General features: G+C 53.4%; 1 protein-coding gene across 4 annotated transcripts; it reads left to right on the top strand.

Annotated features, from left to right (window-relative positions):
• Window positions 1–731: 731 nt before the first annotated feature.
• Window positions 732–23,384, top strand: NCKIPSD (NCK interacting protein with SH3 domain). 4 transcript variants are annotated; one of them, XM_025375869.1, is made up of 13 exons: window positions 732–1,027; window positions 3,639–3,748; window positions 4,093–4,297; window positions 4,489–4,600; window positions 4,861–5,354; window positions 6,391–6,561; window positions 6,733–6,819; window positions 6,907–7,045; window positions 7,162–7,242; window positions 7,436–7,564; window positions 7,650–7,742; window positions 7,883–8,055; window positions 22,237–23,384. In XM_025375869.1, the coding sequence occupies exons 1-13, from the start codon at window positions 857–859 to the stop codon at window positions 22,438–22,440; spliced, it is 2,169 nt and encodes a 722-aa protein (XP_025231654.1). In that variant the 5' UTR covers window positions 732–856; the 3' UTR covers window positions 22,441–23,384. The 4 variants fall into 4 exon arrangements, with proteins under 4 accessions (XP_025231654.1, XP_025231656.1, XP_025231653.1 ...); XM_025375871.1 differs by having other exon boundaries at window positions 4,510–4,600; window positions 22,237–22,556; XM_025375868.1 differs by lacking the exon at window positions 22,237–23,384 and adding an exon at window positions 12,188–13,092.
• The last annotated feature ends 5 nt before the right edge of the window (window positions 23,385–23,389 follow it).

Consider the following 23,389-nt stretch of genomic DNA (forward strand, 5'->3'; position numbering starts at 1 on the left):
AAAGACAATAAAACACAGCACGATGATAGCGATTGATAGGGGTGGGAGCTTGACGGACTATAGGAGAGGGAAGGGAAGAGTGTCCCAGGTAGAGGGAACCGAATATGCAAAGGCCCAATATAGAGAAAAGCAGCCATGGCTGATGAGAGAGGAGGAGCAGGTGTGAGGAGCAAAGATGCGAGGGCTTTAGACAGGGAATAGCACTGCCTGGTTTCTGTTTTTAATGGCCCCCTTCTCCCCACACTTGCTCCCCACTGGCCACCACTGGCACTCGGTGAAGTGAGGTGGTGAGGCCTAGACACACCGACAGCCGGGCCCCGCGGGGGCTTCCAAATTTCGGATCAGCAAGATCGTCCTTTCGAGGTAAAGTCGCCGTCCTTGCAGTTAGTAGATGGGACCCCACTCCCCCAGGGCGGCGGGGGCGCACCCGCTACGAGCAGAGCGCGCTTTCACCGTGAGATAGGACGGGACGCAGCGTTCGGACTGAAGCGCGGAAAGGGAGCAGAGGGCTGGACGGGTGAAGCTGAGGCCGGATGAGGAGTGAGGGTGCAGGGTCCGGGGATGAGGCGCCTGGAGCCAGGAGGGACCAGAACCAGAGTAGACAGCCAGCTGTCGACCCCCGCCCTGCCGCACCTCTTGGGGCCGCGCGGGGGCGCTGCTCTCGGATTCGTGGAACGATACAGCCCGGGGCGGGGCTTCGGCGGGCGGGGCTTCGGCGGGCGGGCGGGCGCGCGCGCGCCTGCGTGGTGTGTCACGGGGCGGGGCGAGCGCGGCGCGGCGCGGCGCGGCGCTCCCGGCCTGGCGTTGTAGCTCCGCAGCACCTGCCACCTTCCCTGCACCTGCCCTGCCCGGCCCCATGTACCGCGCGCTGTACGCCTTCCGCTCGGCGGAGCCCAATGCGCTGGCGTTCGCCGCCGGCGAGACCTTCCTGGTGCTGGAGCGAAGCAGCGCGCACTGGTGGCTGGCAGCGCGGGCGCGCAGTGGTGAGACGGGCTACGTGCCTCCAGCCTACCTGCGCCGCCTGCAGGTGAGTGCGCCCCTCCCCGCCCGGCCTCTGCGCCCCTGCGGCAGGACCCCTTCACAGCCCCGCGGAACCGACCCAGGAACCCCACCCATTCCGGGACCCGAGGCCAGGACCTCTATCAGAGAGGGAGTTTGAGAACCTGACCCTGAGACCCCCGGACCCACGGGGACTGAGACCCCTTGCCAAGAGTCTGCATCACCCACAAAAGACCAGGCCCTTGACAGCCCGATCCTGATCGACCAAAAGCCTAACCCTGGAACTGAGATTCGTCAGGACCTCAGACCCTTCAGTATCGAGTCAGCTATCCGAATGGCGACCCTGAGCCCTACCGAATCCTGGCCAATTATTCAAATCCCTGAGACCCCAGACCCTTAATATGCCCCTTCTCTGGATTCCTAGGACCCCACAACCAACCTCCCTCCCTCCCTTTCTTCTCCCCCCACTCCCGCACCTTGCCCCCCGTTGGAGCCACCACTGAGACCTGGACCACCTTGGACACCACCTATTTCCCCAACCATCCTCCAGGTCCTCAACCCCCTAACTTGGATCCTAGAGCTATGGACATCTCCATCCCTTATGTGACACCCAAGCTTTGGTAGTGTCTTTCACTAGCCTGTGCTCAGCCACCCTCTAAGCTCTTAAGTCTCTCCCAGCCTTATTTGAACCAAGGACCCATGCCCCTGCTGACACTGTCTGGCACTGCTCCCTCCACTCCCCAACCCTGACTTCTCAAACTGTCTTCCTTTGAAAGTGAGGGGCTCCATCCCTTCTTGTCCCCAGCCTGGAGTGAGGACTGCTCCCATTGTGACGAAGTGAGTTCTTATAGCTTCCCCTGGTCTGACCGTGGCCCCATTTCCTTCCAGTGGAAGCTGCAGTCCCAGTTCCTGTTTCCCTAAGAGTAGCCCTGCCGCGGGGGTTGGGGTGTGGTATCTCCAGCTGGTCTATTCTGACCACGGGGGAAGAAGGGCCCAGAGCTGCCGGGCCTGTGCCAGACACCCCCGCCCCGTCCTAGTCGCTATCCTTTAGGAAACATCCTGTCCCAGCCCAGTTCAGGACAGAAATAACGGGATAAATTTGGAAGTGTCATCTGGTCTTACCAGGGAGGATGGGCCCTGGGGACCTAGGGGCTTCCTCATAGACCCTTGGCGTGATCCCATGTAGGAGTGCCAGGGTGGGAGTGGGGGCTGTGGACACCATGGCTGCTGTGTGTCAGACCCAGTAAGTGTGTCAGACCCAACCTTTTTGGGAATGGGGTCTCATTGAAGGCCTCTGAGGAAAGTCCTGTCTCTTCCCCTACTGGGCATAGCTCAAGGACCTGTGAGTCCCCTGTCCCCAGCCAGGACCAGTGGGGCAAGGTATTTGGGGAGGGCAGAGAGGCTACCATCTTCTCTGTCAGTCTCTCAGTTTCTTTCTGCGTGTCTCTGTCTGGATTGCTGTGACTCTGTGCCTCTCTGCCTGTGTGTCGTTCCGACTCCACCTATGTGTGTGTTTTTGTTTCTTCCTCCAGCTCCCCCCCACACTCTGGCTCTGGCTCTCAGTTTCTTTCTTCGTTGTTTTCCTCTGCCTCTCAGTTTCTCTCTGAGCTCCTCTCTTTCCCCATTCCTTTCTTTCTCTCTCTCTCTCTCTCTCTCTCTCTCTCTCTGTGTGTGTGTCTCTTTCTCTTTCTGTCCCCTGTCTCCTCTCCCTGCACTCTGGCACACCTCATACCACCTGGAGGGTTTTGCTGACCTCTGTGCCCGCCTGTCTGTCCCCAACAGGGAAGCTTCTCAAACCCATGGTGGAGTGAATTCATCTCAGCTCTGGGGCTCCTGTGTAGCCTGATGGACTACGTGTGCCAAGGCCAGGGGAGGGCTGGGGGTAGCTGGTTTGATAGCTGCTACCCCATACCCCCCATGCCAGATAGGCAGAGTAGACTGGACCCCTGGGATGTTGGGGATGGCAATAAGAGCCTGGAACAGGTGCTAGGCCCCTTTCTCATGTTTATCTTTTGCTGCAAACACAGAACTGCTTCCCGGGGCGGGTCTGGAAGCTTACTGAGACACCCTGTGGGGATGAGGGCCAGCAGCAGGGTTGGGGAGGGTAAGTCCCTTTGACCCATTCTCAGCACCCAGGGCTTACAGAAGACTCTTACAAGGACAGGGCTGTTCTGGGGTGTGACCTTGGTTTTGTGGAAGATCAGCAAGATGCAGAGTGATGTATTAAGGATTCCAGATATTGGAGGCTTCCTGTTTGGCATCTCAACCTGGGCTCTGAGCCAAGACCAGGGATAGACTAGGTATGCGCTCTTGGCTGCAAGCTGGGAGTCCCTGGGCTATGTTTTTGCTTTAGACCTCTGATTTTCAGAAACATCTTAGCCAAGAGCCTTGCTGTGGGGTAAAATCCTGATCGGGACCTAATATGTAATGTGGCAGCATGGGGGTCACCTGTGCCTCAGCTCCCTGAGTGATGCGGTTTGAGAACCCAGTTCCATATTCTGGTTCAACTTTCTGTGCTATGTCTAGCATTCAAGGCTTTAGCTGTATTGGTTCTTTGCCCTGGGTTCTGTCTTGGGCTGGGTCTGGGCTGAGCACCTCCATTTGGCCTTCAGGTCTAACTGCTGTCCCCTGCCCCCCAGGGCCTGGAGCAGGATGTCCTCCAGGCCATTGACCGGGCCATCGAGGCTGTACACAACACAGCCATGCGGGATGGTGGCAAGTACAGCCTGGAACAGCGTGGAGTCCTCCAGTGAGTGTTGGGGGGAGTGGAGTGGGACCTCCCGGTGAGCATGGTGGGGTCGGGTTCTTCAGTGAGTGTCATGGGGCAGGTGGGAAATGCAAGGGTTGGCAGGGGTAGTGGGGGAGTGGCACCTAACAGTGAGCATGGTGGGGTCGGGTCCTTCAGTGAGCACCAGGAGTGTGCAGAGTGCAGGACTAAGGATAGTATAGGGTACTGCAGGCTGGGGTGGAGCATGGAGGAGATGGGGGTGTCTGAGGGGCCTGGGCTGTGGGGTCCCAGCATCCCACAGGGGCATATGAGGACTTTGAGGTGTGAGATGCAACCCCCCAGTAGCCTCCCTGTCCCTCCATCAGGAAGCTGATCCACCACCGGAAAGAGACCCTGTCACGCAGAGGCCCCTCAGCCTCCAGTGTTGCAGTTATGACCCCATCAACCAGTGACCACCACTTGGATGCTGCTGTGGCCAGGCAGCCCAATGGGGTGTGTCGAGCTGGGTTCGAGCGGCAGCACAGCCTACCCAGTTCTGAGCATCTTGTGGCAGATGGAGGCCTCTACCAGGTGTGTGGTGAGGGCATCCTGGAGAAGGAAGGTGGGTGGGGCTTAAGGCTTCATCCAGAGGCTCAAGGGGTCCACTCAGGAGTGACGTGGCCCAGAGCCATAGTCCCGCCCACACCCAGGGCTCAGGGCCCGAGCCTGGCTGCCGCCCTAGATGTCAGTCTGTCCTCCCAGATCCTACTTCCATCTTCCAGATCCCAATTCCATCTTCCCAGATCCCACCACAGCCTCGCCGAGCAGCACCTGCTACACCTCCCCCACCAGTGAAGCGCCGAGAGCGAGAGGCCCTGATGGCCTCTGGGAGTGGTAAGAAGGGTTAGGGGGATTCAGGTGGAGGCAACCTATGCTTGGAATGGTTGTTCTGCCTGTGTCAGGGAGATGGAGGCTCTAAGCTTGGGAGGAGGGCAGGACTCCCATGTTGGGGCAATTAGGGGCTCTGGGCTTTGTGAGGAGACAGTGCCTAGCAGAGAAACTAGGCCCTGTATTAGGGGACAGGGGATCTGGGCTGTGAAGGGTATGGTTTTCCAGGGGGCTGCCCTGGCACAGCTTCTACTCACTGCTTGCAGGTGTCCACAACACCAGGCCCTCCGGGGGTAACTCTGTATCCAGCGGCTCCTCAGTCAGCAGCACCTCCCTGGACACGCTCTATACCGGCTCCAGCCCGTCTGAGCCGGGTTCCAGCTGCTCACCCACACCCCCACCTGTGCCCCGCCGAGGCACCCACACCACTGTGTCCCAAGCCCAGCCCCCTCCCTCCAAGGCATCAGCACCTGAACCCCCTGCAGAAGAAGAACTGGCAGCTGGTACAACCTCAGCCTCTGATGACCTGGAAGCCCTGGGTACACTGAGCCTGGGGACCACAGAGGAGAAGGCAGCAGCTGAGGCGGCTGTGCCCAGGACCATTGGGGCCGAGCTGATGGAGCTGGTGCGGAGAAACACTGGCCTGAGCCATGAATTATGCCGGGTGGCCATTGGCGTCATAGTGGGCCACATCCAGGCCTCCGTGCCGGCCAGCTCACCTGTCATGGAGCAGGTCCTCCTCTCACTCGTAGAGGGCAAGGTGAGGGTGGGCGGCACAGCAGGGCCACCCTGCTACCCACCCTGTTCCCACCGTCACACACTGTCCAGCCTGTACATTACAGGTATTTCTCAAGCTCTGGCTCTGAGCTCTTATTGTGCCGGGCACTGGGGACATTGAGCTGATTTCTGAAGCAGAAAGAAAGGACAAGCATTCCAGGCAGATGCGCAGCCTGGACAAGGGCCACAAGGCAAGACTGAGCCTGGCTTGTGGGAGGAAGTAGAACAAGGCCTGCAGGGCTGGAACACAGGGAGTGAGGGAGTGGGTGCTGTAGGAGGAGGTGAGACCTGGGGCAGGTGACCGCGAGTTCTGTCTGGCTGCAGGGAAGGAATGGACACTGGGCATGGGTGAGGGTAGTGCCTTGCTGACCTTGGCAGTAAGACACATGGGTGCTGGGAGAGCTGTGATGGAGTCCTAGCTGCTGACTTGGACGAGAGGGAGTGAGGTGTATGGGCATCATGGGATGGGTGGGATCCTTGGCACTCACGAGCAGGATGGGGGCAGTGAGCCCAACATACATGACTGGGGTCAGACAAAGCAAAGGTCCCTCTTTAGGGCTCCGTGATTCCTCTTACACTTCTAGTTTGGGTGTTGGGAAGTGGGCCAATGGGCTTGGCTATGCTGGGCACAACAGCCAGTTCCTGGTCAGCAGGGTTCAAGGAAAATGTGGCAAGTTGGTAGATGACAGGCCTGTGCCGTTTTGTGTGGAATGGGAGAGTGAGGTCTCAGAGTCACATTCTGGCAGTGACAAGAGTTCATGGCCCTCCTAGTTGGGGGTGTTTATCCAGGTCTGGGATGAGAGGCGAGCTGTTGAAAACCCCCCTACAGATGAGTCTTCTGTTGACTCCTGTCCTGGGAGGTCATCAAGACCGGAGCGAGCCCCCTGTCCAGTGTGGGCCAGGAGGGACTTGAGTTCATGGAGTATAGGTCCACAGGTGGACTCTCTAGGCCTTAGAGGTTTCCCGGAGATGGTGAGGGCAGGAAGTGTGCTGAGTCATGCCTTGCCCTCTCCCCTTAGGACCTCAGCATGGCCCTGCCCTCAGGGCAGATCTGCCATGACCAGCAGAGGCTGGAAGTGATCTTTGCAGATCTGGCTCGACGGAAGGACGATGCCCAGCAGCGCAGCTGGGCACTGTATGAGGATGAGGGTGTCATCCGCTGCTACCTGGAGGAGCTGCTGCATATTCTGGTAAGGGTAGGGGCCCACACACACACCCCACATGGGGAACAGTGGTCCCTGCCCTGTAGCATCCCTCACAGTACTAGGAGTCTCCCCTACACATATGTGCTCAGCCCTCTCTTGTGTGGCCGCACAGCTCTGCTCATGCTGGCTGACGCTCTCACTTTCTCATTTCTCTAGACTGATGCAGACCCTGAAGTTTGCAAGAAAATGTGCAAGAGAAACGAGTTCGAGTCTGTCCTGGCCTTGGTGGCCTATTACCAAATGGTATGTGCAGGATGGAGGGGAGGGGTAATGGAGAGACCTAGGTAGTGGGGGAGTTTCAGGCACTGAGCATGCAGGGTTCCCTGCCAGGAACACCGAGCATCACTGCGGCTGCTGCTCCTCAAGTGCTTTGGCGCCATGTGCAGCCTGGACGCAGCCATCATCTCCACGCTTGTGTCATCTGTGCTGCCTGTGGAGCTGGCGAGGGACATGCAGACAGACACGCAGGGTGAGGCTAGAGGGCGGAGTGGGAGGGAACTTCCTGCCATCTGGAGGGTGTTCCTGCCATCTGCTGGGATTTCCTGCCATCTTTGGGGACTCTGACTGCCTCCCTTTTCCCCCCAGACCACCAGAAACTCTGTTACTCTGCCCTCATCCTGGCCATGGTCTTCTCCATGGGAGAGGCAGTGCCCTATGCACACTATGGTAAGAATGCAGTTGCCGACCAGCTGATCACAGGTCCTAAGCCAGGGCCCATTGCCCAAAGGCCTGGGACCTGCTGACTACACAGCCTAGCAGGGATAGGCTATCCCCAAGGCTCACAGAAAGCCAGGAAGGGTGGGTGGTGCGGGGGTCGGGGGAGAATGGGGCTGCAGACTTCCGTGCACCTCTCTCGCAGAGCACCTGGGCACGCCTTTCGCCCAGTTCCTACTGAGCATCGTTGAGGACGGGCTGCCCTTGGACACCACAGAGCAGCTGCCAGACCTCTGTGTGAACCTGCTTCTGGCTCTCAACCTGCACCTGCCAGGTGGGGTGGGGCCTGGCCGGGCGGTGGCTGAGCACATGGGTGCTCTCAGGCTCAGCACCCTGTCTATACCCATGTCCTTCCTTAGCCCCTGACCAGAATGTCATCATGGCTGCCCTGAGCAAACACGCCAATGTCAAGATCTTCTCCGAGAAGCTGTTGTTGCTCCTGAACAGAGGGGGTGAGGGCCCGGGAATCTGCGCGGGTACCACTTCGATGCCCTGTGACTCCATGACCCCTGCCATGACTCCCGTAACCCCCTGGGGTGACTCTGGGACCCCCACAAGGTCCACCCTGACCGCTGTGACCCCTGCCTCCTAGATGACCCTGTGCGCATCTTCAGACATGAGCCACAGCCACCACACTCTGTCCTCAAGTTTCTGCAGGATGTGTTTGGCAGCCCGGCCACAGCTGCCATCTTCTACCACACAGACATGATGGCGCTTATTGACATCACTGTGCGGCACATCGCAGACCTGTCACCGGGAGACAAGGTGCCTAGAGATGGCTGCAGCAGGGAGGGTCACTGTGTGGAAACTGAAACAAAATGGTGGGGGTCATGCCATTGAGTGGACATGAGGGGGCACGGTCACTGCTGGAGCCAGGTAAGCGAAGGAGGCCACGATAGGTGCACCAAGACCCAAAGGAGCCAGCCATGAGGTGATCTGGAGGTGATGTGACTGGAGGAGGCTGGAGAGGAGGGAGTGGTGGGAGATGAGGCATGGAGGATGGAGTTTACACAAAGCCTCGGAGGCTGCTGCGGGAGGTCGTGATCTCAGGAACGGGGAATGTGATGTAATTAACATCCCACATGGAATCTGAACTGCGTGCCAGCAGAGTGGAAGCCAGCCAGCGGGGAAGCAGCCGCAGTGGTCCAGGTGGCATGGATGGGGTGGGGACGGGATAGGCCATGGCAGTGGCAGTGGTAAGAAGAGGCCAGCTGTAGAGTGTTTAGTAAGTGGATCTGGCAGGGCTTGCCACTTGACTTATCTTGAGCAGCTAGATGGATGAAGTGCTGATTTTTGAAGTTGGGGAGGCTGGGAGAACTTCTTGGGGGAAAATAGAGAGTTGTGTTTTGAATGTGTCAAGAGTGAGGAAATACCTACTAGACACCGAGGTACCGAGGGCATCAGGGAGGTAATGGGGAATGAGTTGAGACTAGAGAGACATTTTTGAGTTGTCTATGCAGAGATATGATGGGAAGCCTGTGACAGTGTGATTGCCTCAGAAATGAGATAGATAGGTCAGCAGGAAGCTTGGGCTGCAGCCCTGGGCACAACTGAAACAACTAGGGAGAAACCCAGGAAGAGAACCAAGAAAGCAGGAGCCCAAAGCCACGTGTTTAGAGGAAGATGATCAGCCATCTCTACACCGTTAGGAGCCTGAGCGAGACTGGGGTTGGCCATTGGATTCACCACACAGAGGTTAGTGGTGCCTGACAAGCAGTGTCAGTGGGGTGCAAGGAGAGTCAGAATGAAAGTTTGAGAGAACTTGAAGTTATTGGGGAGTAGAAATGAGGGGAGGGTTGGAAGCAGTAAATGGAGACAACTCTTGTGAATTTTCTGTGAAGGGGAAGAGAAAAATAGGAGGGAGGTTGCTGGAGGGAGATGGCATGGGGATAGGGAGAGTGTTTTTTTTGTTGTTTTGTTTTGTTTTGCTTTTTTTTTTTGAGACGGAGTCTCACTGTCACCCAGGCTGGAATGCAGTGGCCGGATCTTATCTCACTGCAAGCTCCACCTCCCGGGTTTACGCCATTCTCCTGCCTCAGCCTCCCGAGTAGCTGGGACTATAGGCGCCCGCCACCACGCCTGGCTAGTTTTTCTGGTATTTTTTTAGTAGAGACGGGGTTTCACTGTGTTAGCCAGGATGGTCTCGATCTCCTGACCTCGTGATCCGCCCGTCTCGGCCTCCCAAAGTGCTGGGATTATAGGCTTGAGCCACCGCGCCCGGCCTGAGAGTGTTTTATTTGTTTGTTTGTTTGTTTGTTTGTTTGTTTGTTTGTTGAGATGGGGTCTCCCTCTGTTGCCAAGGCTGGGGTGTAGTGGCGTAATCCTGGCTCATTGTAACCTCCACCTCCTGGGTTCAAGTGATTCTTCTGCCTCAGCCTCCCAAGTTACTGGGATTACAGGCACCCACTACCACACCCAGCTAATTTTTATATTTTAGTAGAGACGGGGTTTCGCCATGTTGGCTAGACTGGTCTTGAACTCCTGACCTCATGCGATCCACCAGCCTCAGCCTCCGAAAGTGTTGGGATTACAGGTGTGAGCCACCGCGCCTGGCCAGGGAGAGTGTTTTGAAAATGGGGGATGTTGGCCAGGTGCAGTGGCTCATGCCTGTAATCCCAGCACTTTGGGAGGCTGAGGTGGGTGGATCACTTGAGGTCAGGAATTGGAGACCAGCCTGGCCAACATGGTCCCTACTAAAAATACAAAATACGAAAAATAAAAAAATTAGCTGGGCGTGGTGGTGGGAGCCTGTAATCCCAGCTACTTGGGAGGCTGAGGCAGGAGAATTGCTTGAACCCGGAAGGCGGAGGTTGCTGTGAGCCAAGATGACACCACTGCACTCCAGCCTGGGCGACAGATGGGGATGTTGACTAGGTGCAGTGGATCACGCCTATAATCCCAGCACTTTGGGAGGCCGAAGCAGGAAGACCACTTGAGTCCATGAGTTCAAGATCAGCCTGGGCAACATAATGAGACCTCTGTATAGCCTGATGGACCACAGTAAAAAATAAAATTAGCTGGGCATGGTGGTATGCACTTGTAATTCCAACTACTTTGGAGGCTGAAGTGGGAAGATTATTTGAGCCCAGGAGGTCAAGGCTGCAGTGAGCCATGATTGTGTCATTGCACTCTAGCCTGGGCAACAGAGCCAGACCTTGTCTCTTTAAAAAACAAAGACAAAAATGGTAGGGATGATGGTGCATGTTCTGAGCCAGAGGGAATGGTCCAGCAAGCACAGAGAGATAGATGGCATGTTGGAGATTGTGAGCCACCACAGGAGTCAAGTGGATGGAGCAGGAGAGGGAGTCCAGGTCCAGGCCCACACCAGGAGCTAGGGCCGCTCATTCTTTTAGGGATAGGTGAGATGTGGGTACTGAGGGGAAAGACAGGTTTCTGCAAGATTTCTTCTGTATTCTCTATGAAGCACAAAGCCAGCTGACCAGGTAAGTAGGTTTCGAAGACAGAGAGGGTGGGTATTATTGCTACTCTAGGGGAGAGTGACACAGCAGAGAAAAGCAGCGGGAGGCCTAGGCAGTGCTGCGTGTCCATTTGAGGTTTGTGGTGGTGAATGACATTCAGGCCTGCACATGGCTCTGCATTTGTCTCTAGCTTAGACACTGGCATTTGATGTGCAGGCACCTCGGTATGACTCCCAGGGCTGGGACTTAGCAGGGTGTGCTGCCTAAAGGAGGTTTTGGTATTATTCCTCTAAGTAAAGAGAGAGATGAGGGATGTTGAGGGAAGCAGACATAGTGCTAGGTCAGGTTAATGGATTGGGGGTCTCTGTAAGAACAAGCTGTCAAGTCATAAGGGCTGGCTGGGCGCAGTGGTTCATGCCTGTAATCCCAGCACTTTGGGAGGCCGAGGTGGGCGGATCACTTGAGGTCTAGAGTTTGAGGCCAGCCTGGCCAACATGGCGAAACCCCGTCTCTTCTAAAAAAAAATACAAAAATTAGCTGAGCAGTTTGGCGCATGCCTCTAATCCCAGCTATTTGGGAGGCTGAGGCAGGAGAATTGCTTGAACCCAGGAGGCAGAGGTTGCAGTGAGCCGAGATTGTACCACTGCACTCCAGCCTGGGTGATAGCACCCTGTATAAAAAAAAAACCAAAAAAAAAAAATATATATATATTTACACACACACACACACATATATAATAAGGGCTGTTGGAACTGGTTCAGCCAGAGGTGCTGGGAGTATAGATTGGAGGAGAGGCTGTTAGAGATGAATTCGGGGCATATGTAGGAGGTAGGATGGCCAGGTCTTAGACATGGCTTGAATATGAGATATGTGGGAGACAAGAAGAAAGAGGACATCATATTTCAGGCCTGTGCTTTTGAATCGACAACAGTGCTCTTTCTAAAGGTAAGAACATGAGAAATCCTTCAACTCTAGGAGGATGGGAAAGATCATGAGTTTGATGGTGGATATGTGGATTTGAGGTCTGTGAGATGTGCAGGAGATGACAAGTGGGCAGTTGAATATTCTCGTCTGGAGCTCACAGGGGAGTTCTAGATGAGAGGTATGAGAGTGGGTTACTTTTTGAAGCTGGGAATGTGCACGAGATCTTCCAGGACAAGAGAGGATAGGGTGAGAAGCAGAGGGCCTCTGACTGACAGACAGAGGCACCTTGAGGGACCAGCTTCAAAGGATGGGCAGGACTTCCCTGGGCAGGCCCCATACCTGGGGCTGTGTGTGGCTGGGGTGATTCTTTTATTCACTTACTCAAAAACTATTGAAGACCAATTCTGCGCCAGGTATATTGTGGGTGCTGGGGATGCAGCCCTGATATTTAGGTCCACAGCCCTGGGGTCTGTGGGACAGTGGGGTCCTGTTCCTGACCAGCGGTGGTTGCAGTACCTCCCTGGGGTCCCTGAGCTGGCCTGCTCTTCCCACAGCTGCGCATGGAGTACCTCTCCCTGATGCATGCTGTAGTCCGCACGACACCCTACCTGCAGCACCGCCACCGGCTACCCGACCTGCAGGCCATACTGCGACGCATCCTGAATGAGGAGGAGACCTCACCCCAGTGCCAGATGGACCGCATGATTGTCCGAGAGATGTGCAAGGAATTCCCGGTGCTGGGGGAGGCTCCCAGCTAGCACCTTGCTGTCCTCCCTTCCCTGCAGCTCCAGTCAGTGTGCAGGGGACTCAGGGGCTTGGCCCTAAGAATGTTTTGCACTGACAGTGGGAGGGGATAAGGTGGCAGAAGGAACCTGAGCAGGACCCCCCACCTGAAGTAGAACTTACGAGAGGGGCCAAGTGTAGGATTGGGGACCATGGTCTGGGAGCTGTTCTGGGGCAGGGGGAATATGCAAGCTAAAACTCCTCTATACCCCGGTAGGCTTCCTTTTCAGCATGCCCCCCTCTTCACCCCACACCCACGTGTACACTCAGAGTCCTGCTGCTGCTCCAGGCTGGACCAGACCCCCGTCCCCATCCCTCCTGGTCTGTATCCTGGGCCTCAGCAAGCCATGCCCCTGGGGTGAGGGGAGGCATCTCCCACCAGCTCTATTCTTTGCCTTAGCTTTGCAGTGAGTGCTGCTCATGTGTTCCCCTCTACCCCCACGTGGGGGTCGCTGCCCTTCACTCCTACCCCCAGAGGCCTTGGCCAAGCTGCTGCTTTGAAAGCGGGATCTTGGAGACAGGCCATCTATCCCAGAGCCTTAGGGAACAGGATGATGGCACTGAGAAAGCCAATGACCGAATCTCTTTTCTCTGTGAAAATGTAGAGTGAAAAGCCTTGTGTATTTTCCTATGTGCTGTAGCTCTCCTTTGGAAATAAATCACAGGCATCTGGAAACAGGCTTCCCTGTATGATCTTGGGAGACAGTGGGAGAGGATGGGCATAAGTACTGGGGCCTCAGGACCCCATCACTGCAGCTTGCACTGACTTCTCCAGCCTGAGGAGGTGATGGACCCTGACAGGCCTGGCCTTCAAGGCCCTTTGAGCCCAGTTCCAGCCTCTCTTCCCTGAGCTCCCACTTCTCCTGGACCCCAGCCACAGCCAGGTGCCCCCCAGTGGCCCATTTGCAGGTGTCTGCATCTCCAGGCTTCACTTACACACTTAACATCTTTCTTTTTCTCTTTTTTTTTTTTTTTTTTTTTTTGAGACAGGGTCTCACTCTGTTACCCAGGCTCACTGTAGCCTTGACCTCCCAGGCTCAAGTGATCCTCCTGCCTCAGCCTCCTGAGTAGCTGAAACTACAGTAGTCACCATGCCCAGCTAATTTAAAGGTTTTTTTGGTAGAGACAGGGTCCCACTGTGTTGCTCAGGCTGGTCTCGGATCACCTCAGTTCTGGTGATCCTCCTGCCTTGGCCTCCCAAAGTACTGGGATTATAAGCATGACCCATTGCACCGGTCCACTTACATCTTTCACTTACATCTTTTGCTTTGCTTTGAATACCGGTACTGTCCCCCTGTTGAAACCCTATTGTCCTTCATAATTATTCTCAAATGAAGCAGGCCCCTACCTACTCCCAGCCCTGGCCTCTGTGAATGCTTGGGCCTGTCCAGCCCTATTTCCTTCCCCCATTTGTCCTTGTTTCCCCAAGATCAGCTTATCTTACAACCTCAGCAGAGATTTGGTAATCTGGTAGGGCAGAAAGAGGGTCTTAACAAGCATGGGGTTAGGTCTCCATTACGTTTTAGAGGAACTCGGGGCCAAAATTTGGCAAAAACTTCGTTCTTGTGGGCTCCCGAGTTAGCAGAGTTCTCGCCATAAGTCTGGGAGCAGAGTCAGAAACCCACAGGCAGACAACAGTCAGAAGTGTTTTTGTTTCTGTTTTCTAGATTGAGTCTCACTATCTTTTCAAGGCCGATGTCCAACTCCCGGGCTTAAGCAGTCCTCCCACTTCACCTTCCCGAGTAGCTGGGACTACAGGCACACACCACCGTGCTTCACACAGAAGTGGTTTTCATCAGTTCCCTTTATTTTTTACCCAAACTCCTCATTCATCAGATGGTTCCACACATCAGGAATCACTGACACTGCTTATTCTTTCTCATTGGGGTGCTGAAAACAGAGGGCAGTAACCCTTCCAAAAAGAAGGTAAAGCAGCACAGGGAGGCAAGGGCTAAGGATGGGACTCCCTAGCAAGAGGCTCTCAGAAGTTGAGGCAGGAACATTCCATAGGAAACCCATGGGAGCAAAGTATGGGGGCCTGGTGGGGGATGCCCTGCTTACCACTGACTCTGTCAGAAGGTCAGGTGCACAGGCTCACACGGACCTGAGGAGGGGTTGACAGTGTTTGGCCCCCAGTAAAGCTCTGTGGGACACAACCTGGTTACTGACTTTTTTTTTTTTTCTTTTTGAGACAGAGTTTTGTTCTTGTGCCCCAGGCTGGAATGCAATGGCGTGATCTTGGCTCACTGCAACCTCTGCCTCCCGGGTTCAAGCGATGATTCCCCTGCCTCAGCCTCCCAAGTAGCTAGGATTACAGGTGCCCACCATCACATCCAACTAATTTTTGTATTTTTAGTAGAGATGGGGTTCACCATGTTGGTCAGACTGGTCTCGAACTCCTGATCTCAGACGATCCACCTGTCTCAGCCTCCCAAAGTGCTGGGATTACAGGCCCATCCCCTTTTTTTTTTTTTTTTTTTCTTTTTTTTTTTTGAGACAGAGTCTTGCTCTGTGGCTCAGGCTGGAGTGCAGTGGCATGATCTTGGCTCACTGCAACCCTTGCCTCCTGGGTTCAAGCAATTCTTCCTGCCTCAGCCTCCCCAGTAGCTGGGATTACAGGTGCCCGCCACCCCACCCGGCTAATTCCTGCATTTTTAGTAGAGACGGAATTTCGCCATGTTGGCCAGGCTGGTCTTGAACTCCTGACCTCAAGTGACCCATCTGCCTCCGTCTCCCAAAGTGCTGGGATTACAGGCATCAGCCACCATGCCCGACCTGGTTACTACTGTTAACCCTGGAGACATTTGGCCTCCCTTTTCATTTCCAGAGTTGATGACACTGACTTCCAGTCACAACTCCTTTCTCACTGGGGTTCGGAAGGCAGGGAAGTATTCTCATGAGATGGTGTATTTCAGTAGAAAGCACAGGTCCTCAGGAAGCTGAGACAGGGACATTGGACAGCCTCTGTGACTTGCCATGTTTCCTGTCATGATGCACACACAAACCTTGTGGGAACGGTAGGACTGTACTGTGCCATCGGTCCCAGTGCTGGCACCTAGGTCAAACAAGGTATGGCCCCATGGCAGAAGCCTCTACTCACTTCTGCAGGAGTGCCCAAGGTGGGCCCTGGCACCTGTTTGTAAGAGAAGCAGAAGCCCCAGCTGATGAAGTTACATAAATGCTGACTCCTGGTAGCAAGCATGCTCTGAGGGACTCCAGGACCTCCTCAGCAAACACCCTTGTGGTGGCCTCACAACACAAAATTACAACCAAAGGCAGATTATGATTAGCCAGAGAAGTCCTCTTGGGGAGGGAACTGTCTTTGATAGAACACATCTATGGCTGCATGGAAGGTTGGTAGATGTGATATGTGGCTAGGCAGTAGGAAGGGCAATGAGAGAGAGCATTAAGCCACCCCAAGAAAGGGGAGTGTTTGGGTAGAGTTGAGACAAACTCAAATTTTGGGGGACAGTGAGGGGGTTTGGGCTGACTTCTGGGTCAGAAATTTCTGAAGCTGCAGCTAGGAATGGGCGTGTAAGTGTGCGGGTGGCTCACGCCTGTAATCACAGCATTTTGCGAGGCCATGGTGGGAAAATCGCTTGATCCCAGGAGTTTGAGACCAACCTGGACAGCATAGGAAGACCCCATCCCTACAAAAAATACAAAAATTAGCTGGGCATGGTGGCCCGCACCTGTAGTCCCAGCTACTCGGGAGGCTGAGGTGGAAGAATCACTTATGCTCAGGAGCAATCACACCACTGCGCTCCAGCCTGGGTGAGAGTGAGACCCAAAAAAAAAAAAAAAAAAAAAAGTGCTGGCACCGTGTCTCTGGCGCATGTGCTGAGCCATAAGCTGCACAAGCATAATGCCAACCCCAGGATGAGGGGTCAAGTAATTCTCCTGCCTCAGCCTCCTGAGTAGCTGGGATTACAGGCACGCACCACCACACCCAGCTAATTTTTGTATTTTTAATAGAGACAAGGTTTCTCCATGTTGGCCAGGCTGGTCTCAAACTCCTGACCTTGGGTGATCCACCCGCCTCGGCCTCTCAAAGTGCTGGGATTACAGGTGTAAGCCACTGCACCCAGTGTCTCCATCCACTGTTGATGGCCTTTCAGTTGTTTCCAATTTTTGTCTATTGCAAATACTGCTGCCAGACGCACTGTTGTACGTGTCTTCACGTTGCTCATATGCATTATTTTTGGAGGGTATATTCCCAAATAAAGAGTGGAATTTTAGGGTCACAGGCAGATACTGCCAAATAGGTTTCCAAAGTAGTTGTACCCAATGTATGCTCCTTCAGTAGTGTCAGAGAGTTCAAGCTTTCCCTGTCTTTCCCAAAACTTGGTATTGTCAAGTCATTTTTATTTTAGCTATTCTGGTAGAATAGCTCCCCCTGCCTCCACCTCCCCCGCATTTTTTTTGGAGGTAAAGTCTTGTTCTGTTGCCCAGGTTGGAATACAGTGGTGCAATCTCAGCTCACTGCATCCTCCATCTCCTGGGTTCAAGTGATTCTCTTGCCTCAGCCTCCCGAGTAGCTGGGACCACAGGTGTGGGCCAACATCCCCAGCTAACTTTTGTGCTTTGAGTAAAGACAGGGTTTCGCCATGTTGGCCAGGCTGGTCTCAAACTCCTGGCCTTAAGTGATCTGTCCATCTTAGCCTCCCAGGGTGCTGGGATTACAGGCGTGAGTCACCTCACCTGACCAGTATTTATTTTTTTCAATTTGCATTTCCCTAATGACTAAAGAGGTTGAGTACCTTTTCATTATTATTTGAATGTTCTCTTTTATGAAGTAACTATTCGAATCTCTTGCCCCATTTATCTGTTTGTGTATATTTTATTGATTTGTAGTATGTATTCAGGATATGAGTCCATGAATGTTCTATCTTACAATATCTTCTCCTACTTTTAATGTCTTTTGATAAAAGAAGGTTCTTAATCGTTATATAATCCAATTTATCAATACTTTATTAGTTTTATTATTTCGTTTAGTACATTTTATGTCCTGTTAGACAATCCTGTCCTGTTAAAAAATCTTGGCCGGGCGCGGTGGCTCAAGCCTGTAATCCTAGCACTTTGGGAGGCCGAGATGGGCGGTTCATGAGGTCAGGAGATCGAGACCATCCTGGCTAACACAGTGAAACCCTGTCTCTACTAAAAATACAAAAAACTAGCTGGGCGAGGTGGTGGGCGCCTGTAGTCCCAGCTACTTGGGAGGCTGAGGCAGGAGAATGGCGTAAACCTGGGAGGCGGAGCTTGCAGTGAGCTGAGATTGCACCACTGCACTCCAGCCTGGGTGACAGAGCGAGACTCCGTCTCAAAAAAAAAAAAAAAAAATCTTGACTGGCTGTGGTGGCTCATGCCTGTAATCCCAGCACTTTGGGAGGCCAAAGCAGGAGGATCAGTTGAGCCCAAGAGTTCCAAGAGACCCTGTCCCTACAAAAAATTAAAGAAGTTAGCTGGATGTGATGGAGCATACCTATAGTCTCAGCTACTCAGAGGCCAAGGCAGAAGGGTCCCTTGAGCCTAGGAAGTCAAGGCAGCAGGGAGCTATGATCGCGCCACTGTACTCCAGGCTGGGCCATAAAGTGAGACCCCCATCTCTAAAAAAATTGTTTTTAATTTTTGCTTTCACACTTGTGAATAGCCGCTGCACTCCAGCCCCTACCTCTGTATAAAAAAAAAAAAAAAAAAAAAAAGTTTGCTTAAAGTTATCTTTAAGATCTTCTCTTGGCCAGACGAGTGGCTCACGCCTGTAATCCCAACACTTTGGGAGGTTGAGGCGGGTGGATTACAGGGTCAGGAGATCGAGACCATCCTGGCCAACATGGTGAAACCCCATCTATACTAAAAATACAAAAATTAGCTGGGCATGGTGGTGCATGCCTGTAATCGCAGCTACTCAGGAGGCTGAGGCAGGAGAATTGCTTGAACCAGGGAGTCGGAGGTTGCAGTGAACCAAGATTGCACCACTGTATTCCAGCAGCCTGGTGACAGAGTGAGACTCTGTCTCAAAAACAAAAAACAAACAAAAAAACCCACATGCACACACACAAAACCAAGGTCTTCTCTTATACTGTTTTCTAGAAGCTGTATATTATCTTTCTTTTTATGTCCAGATGTCAAATTTATATGGGATTGATTATGCAAGCAGTGTGAAATAGGGATCTCATTTAATTTTTTCTATATGGATATCCAACTGACCCAGCATCATTTATTGAAAAGCCTATTCTTTCAGTTAATAGGGTTGCTCCTGGGGGGTGGGCGGGGGGAAATGCTTTCTTCATGTTGGCTCTGAAGAGCCACCCTTGTCAAAATTCAAGTTTCCACACATCTTCAGGCCCGTCTCTGAATTTCGTTCCATTAGTCTTCCTATCCTCGTACCAGTACCACACAATCTTGGTTTCTTTTTGTTTTTTATTTTCATTATTTTTTTAGAGACAGGGTCTCTCGCTCTGTTGCCCAGGCTGGAGTGCAGCAGGTGATCATAGCTCACTACAGCCTCAACCTCCCCAGGGCTCACATGATCCTCCCACTTCAGCCTCCCCAAGTAGCCGGGACTACAGGCATGTGCCACCACGCCTGGCTAATTTTTGTATTTTTTGTAGAGATGGGGCTTTGCTATGTTGCTCAGGCTGCCAAATCTAGATTGTCAATTTACACACACACAAAATCTAGTGGGATTTTTAACTGAAGTTGCATTGAATCCATATACCAATTTGGGAGAACTGGCACCTTTATAATATTGACTTTTCCAATCTTGGAAGAATTTTTCACTTTATGTCTTTCTCATTTTTTTACCTTCTTTTTTTTTTTCAGATAGGGTCTGGCTGTATTGCCCAGGCTGGAGTGCAATGGCATGATCTTGGCTCACTGCAACCTCTGCCTCCCAGGTTCAGGCACTTCTCCTGCCTCAGCCTCCAGAGTAGCTGGGATTACAGGTGCACAACAGCATGCCCAGCTAATTTTTTTTGCGTTTTTAGTAGAGATGAGGTTTCACCATGTTGGCCAGACTGATCTTGAACTTCTGACCTCAAGGGATCCACCCGCCTTGGCCCTCCAAAGTGCTGAGATTTCAGGCATGAGCCACCATGCCAGGCCTATGTCTTTATTTCCCTCAATAATGTTTTATAGTTTTTTTGTATGTGTGTATGTAGTCTTTGCACATCTTTCATTAGGTTTATTCCTCAGCATTTGATATTACTTGATGCTATTGTAAACATCATTGTTTTTAAGAAATTTCTTTTCTTTTGTTTGTTTGTTTTTCTCGTTCACTGCAACCTCTGCCTCCCAGGTTCAAGTGATTCTCCTGGCTCAACCTCCTGAGTAGCTGGGACTACAGGTGCCCACCACCACGCCCAGCTAAATTTCTGTATTTTTAGGAGAGACAGGGTTTCACCATGTTGGCCGAGCTGGTCTCAAACTCCTAACCTCAGGTGATCTTCCCGCCTCGGCCACCCAAAGTGCTGGGATTACAGGCATAAGCCAACACGCCCAGCCAAGAAACTTATTTTCTAATTGTTGCTGACATATAGAAATTACATCTGATTTTTATATATTGATCTTGTGTCCAACAACTTTGCCGAACTCATTCTAACAACTTATGTATAGGTTCTTTTGAAATTTTTACATATACAATCCTACTGCTTGGGAATAAGTTTTTTTCCCTTCCAATCTTCATAACTTTTTATTATTTTTCTTGCCCTACTGCACTGGATAGGCCCTCCAATATAATACTGAGGCTTGTGGTCATGAATATAAAATGAGACCAATTATCATGGTTGGTTGTTTTCCTCCAGCAATGTTCTGCTGCGCTAGAGACAAAGAATACATAGTCTATTTTAACTGGGGTTAGATTTTAGCCAGCAAGTTTGTCTAAGAAGAACAGGGCAGGGAGTTGCCATGGCACTGGACTCTATAAGGCTAATGACACAGGTCAATAGCTGAGATGATGTACAATGGATTGGAGATCTCAGTGAGGTCAAAGAACTGCTGAATAATTGAGCTGGACAGGTTGGCCAGGTCTTCCCCTGGAAAGGTACACTTGGCTGGGAGTAGACAAACACAGGGTGGGGTGGAAAAGGCAGGAGAAGGAAAGATGCTGAGAAGTGTTAGCAGGCAGTATCTGCCACACCCTTACCCTCTGGTCTTCTGATCTCTCCATCTGCCCCCCAAGAGCCTCAAATCCAGGTCTCTAGGTCCTGGGTGGACCTCTAGTTGGAGCTGATAAGAGAATGAGGATAGGCTGGGCACAGTGGCTCATGCCTGTAATCCCAGCACTTTGGGAGGCCAAGGCGGGCAGATCACTAGATGTCAGGAGTTTGATACCAGCCTGGCCAACATGGTGAAACCTCGTCTCTACTAAAAATACAAAAATTAGCTGGGCGTGGTAGTGGGTGTGTGAAATCCCAGCTACTTGGGAGGCTGAGGCAGAAGAATCGCATAAACCTGGGAGGTGGAGGTTGCAGTGAGCCGAGATCACACCACTTCACTCCAGTATGGGTAACAGAGTGAAACTCAATCTCAAAAAAAAAAAAAAAAAAAAAATAGAATGAGGTTAAACCACATAAGGATCTTATTAGGAGGCAAGGGCAAGATTTGGAGGCGGAGAGAAGAACTATCACCAACATTTGGTTTTTGTTTTTTTACCGGGAGTGCATTAGGAACTGCCACTGGGGCTGGGGCATAGAGGTGAGTGCAGATGGAAGGAGTGGGCCTCCACAGAACAGCCACGAAGGGAGGATGACAGTGAGGACACACAGCAGGGAGCAACATAGAGAGCGATCCGCAATCGATCTCACCGGTCACGAGTGAGGAGCTTTGCTCTCCAAAAGGTGTTCGCTGGGGCCAGCGCCAGCCCTATAGGTGAGAGGGCAGGGCTTGATTTCCCTCAGCCATAGTCCCTTTATGCCTCTGCACATTTGCCCACACAGTCTCCAAGACCTAGGATGCCCACCCCCCATCCCTATCCCTCCCTGCCCTTCCTTTGCAGATGCAGATGTCCCCTTGGTCATTCAAGGCATTGCTCGGGCATCTTATGCAAGAAGGCTTCCCAGGTCTCGAAGGTGACTCAGACGCCTCCTCTGGGACCTTAGCACCCTTCCCTAGCAGAGCCCCTGCCTGTCTCCCTCTGTGGCGTCAGGTTTTGTGCCCTCTACTCACTAGATTGTGGACCCAGAAAGCGCTGGTGCTTCTGGGTTGCCAGGCACGGTTGCTCACACCTATAATCCCAGCACTTTGGGAGGCCAAGACGGGCGGATTGCTTGAGCCCAGGAGTTCAAGACCGGGAGTTCAATACATGGTGAGACCCCGTCTCTACAAAAAATGCAAAAATTAGCCAAGTGTGGTGACACGTACCTGTAGTCCCAGCTACTCGGGAGGCTGAGGGGGTAGAATCGCGTGAGCCTGGGGAGTTCGAGGCTACGGTAAGCTGTGATCACCACTGCACTCCGAAAGAGTAAGACCTTGTCTCTAAATAAATAAATACATAAAACCACTCTGGGGGACTCGCCTCTCCAGCCCCTGCACCGATTGGCTCCCATTCAAAGGAGTTCAGCCCTAAGCGCCTCTGCAGATCCTCCACCCCCACCCACAAACCCGTGGGAATCCCGGCCGTGTATCCGGCCCAGAGCTCTGATCCTCGGGAGGGCCTCAGATCCGTAGACGGGAGAGGGCAGAACTGGAGACCTGCTGCCTGTCCTTGGTAGCCATAAGGGGCGCTCGGGAGGTGGGATCCGCAGGAGCCCCGCCTCCCGGAAGCGGAGAAGTCAAGGGGCGAGAGAATGCGCCCACTGATTGGTTGATGGTGATGTCATAGGTACCGTTCGGGGCGGGCCAGAGGCCTTGGTCGGGAGTTCCTCGCCTGTTAGAACCAGGATCCACCCCATCGCGGGAGCCGCACCCTGTGGAGCGTTCTAGGGTCCCGGCCCTGACCTCTTCCTGGGTGTCGGGATGCCCGCGTCCTCTGCACCCGGCGCTGCATCTCGTTATCGATTCTGCCTTTGGAGGCCGGTCCATATAGTGTACCTCCCGGACTATCTCTCACGTTTAGCCGACAACCCCTGGAGCCCCCTCGCCCATGCGACGAGTCCTCCGTGAGGGGCGGAGCCTCCCATTGTGCCAATAGAAACAATGACTCTCTGATTGGAGTGCTTCGCTTTCACCCCTCGCCTCCGCTCCTCTTGTGACGTCTGTTGCGCCAGGTCCACCCATTGGCCTGGCGAGACCGGCGCGTGCCAGGAGTTACGCAGGGAGAGCTGGAATGCACCGAGGGTGGGGGGAGGACTGAGTTTCTGTGTCAGTCCCTTCAAGGGGTTAAGGGATGCGGTCGTGGCAGACGAGGGGCGGGGATCCGAAGAAGCGGGGCCCGCAGCCATGGGGCAACGCCGGGCTCCACGTGGCATCCCAGAGCACTCGGAACCCTCAGCCTCGGAGGGTGTGCAGCCTCCAGTGGAGGGGCCCCGAGCCCGGGAGACTGCTGGGGACAGGCAAGGCAGGGAAGAATTCGTCCTCTGCTCCCGCCTCGGGAGGGTCATCTCCGGTTCCTGCTCCGCAGGGGCGCTCCAAACAAGCAGGTGGTCGCGACATGTTTCATAAAACTAGCTGATCGGATAGTTAAAGCTATTGTTCGGGGTGCTGGTATCCCAGATCCCTGTCCAGCCATCGTCCCCTCTACCCCAAGATTTCACACAGTACCCGCTCCCAGAACCATGAGAACGCTCATGGGCACCAAAATTTCCGACCAAAATCCGGGACACGGTTCAGAACTAGTGGTCAGGAAGGGAGACGAGAGATCTGGAAGGGGAGAAAAAGGCTGAGAGACAGAGCTGGGACAGCGCCCTAGAAGGAAGGAGGTGGGTGAGGGCGGCGGCCGAAAGTGGGGAGGGCGGACCTAACGGCGGCGAACCCCCGTTCTCTGTTCAGCACCATGAGCAGCGCTCACGTCCTCAATAAAGATGGCGTCAAGAGCT

Source organism: Theropithecus gelada, chromosome 2 (genome assembly GCF_003255815.1).
Source record: "Theropithecus gelada isolate Dixy chromosome 2, Tgel_1.0, whole genome shotgun sequence".
In the NCBI taxonomy this organism is placed as follows: Eukaryota; Metazoa; Chordata; class Mammalia; order Primates; family Cercopithecidae; genus Theropithecus; species Theropithecus gelada.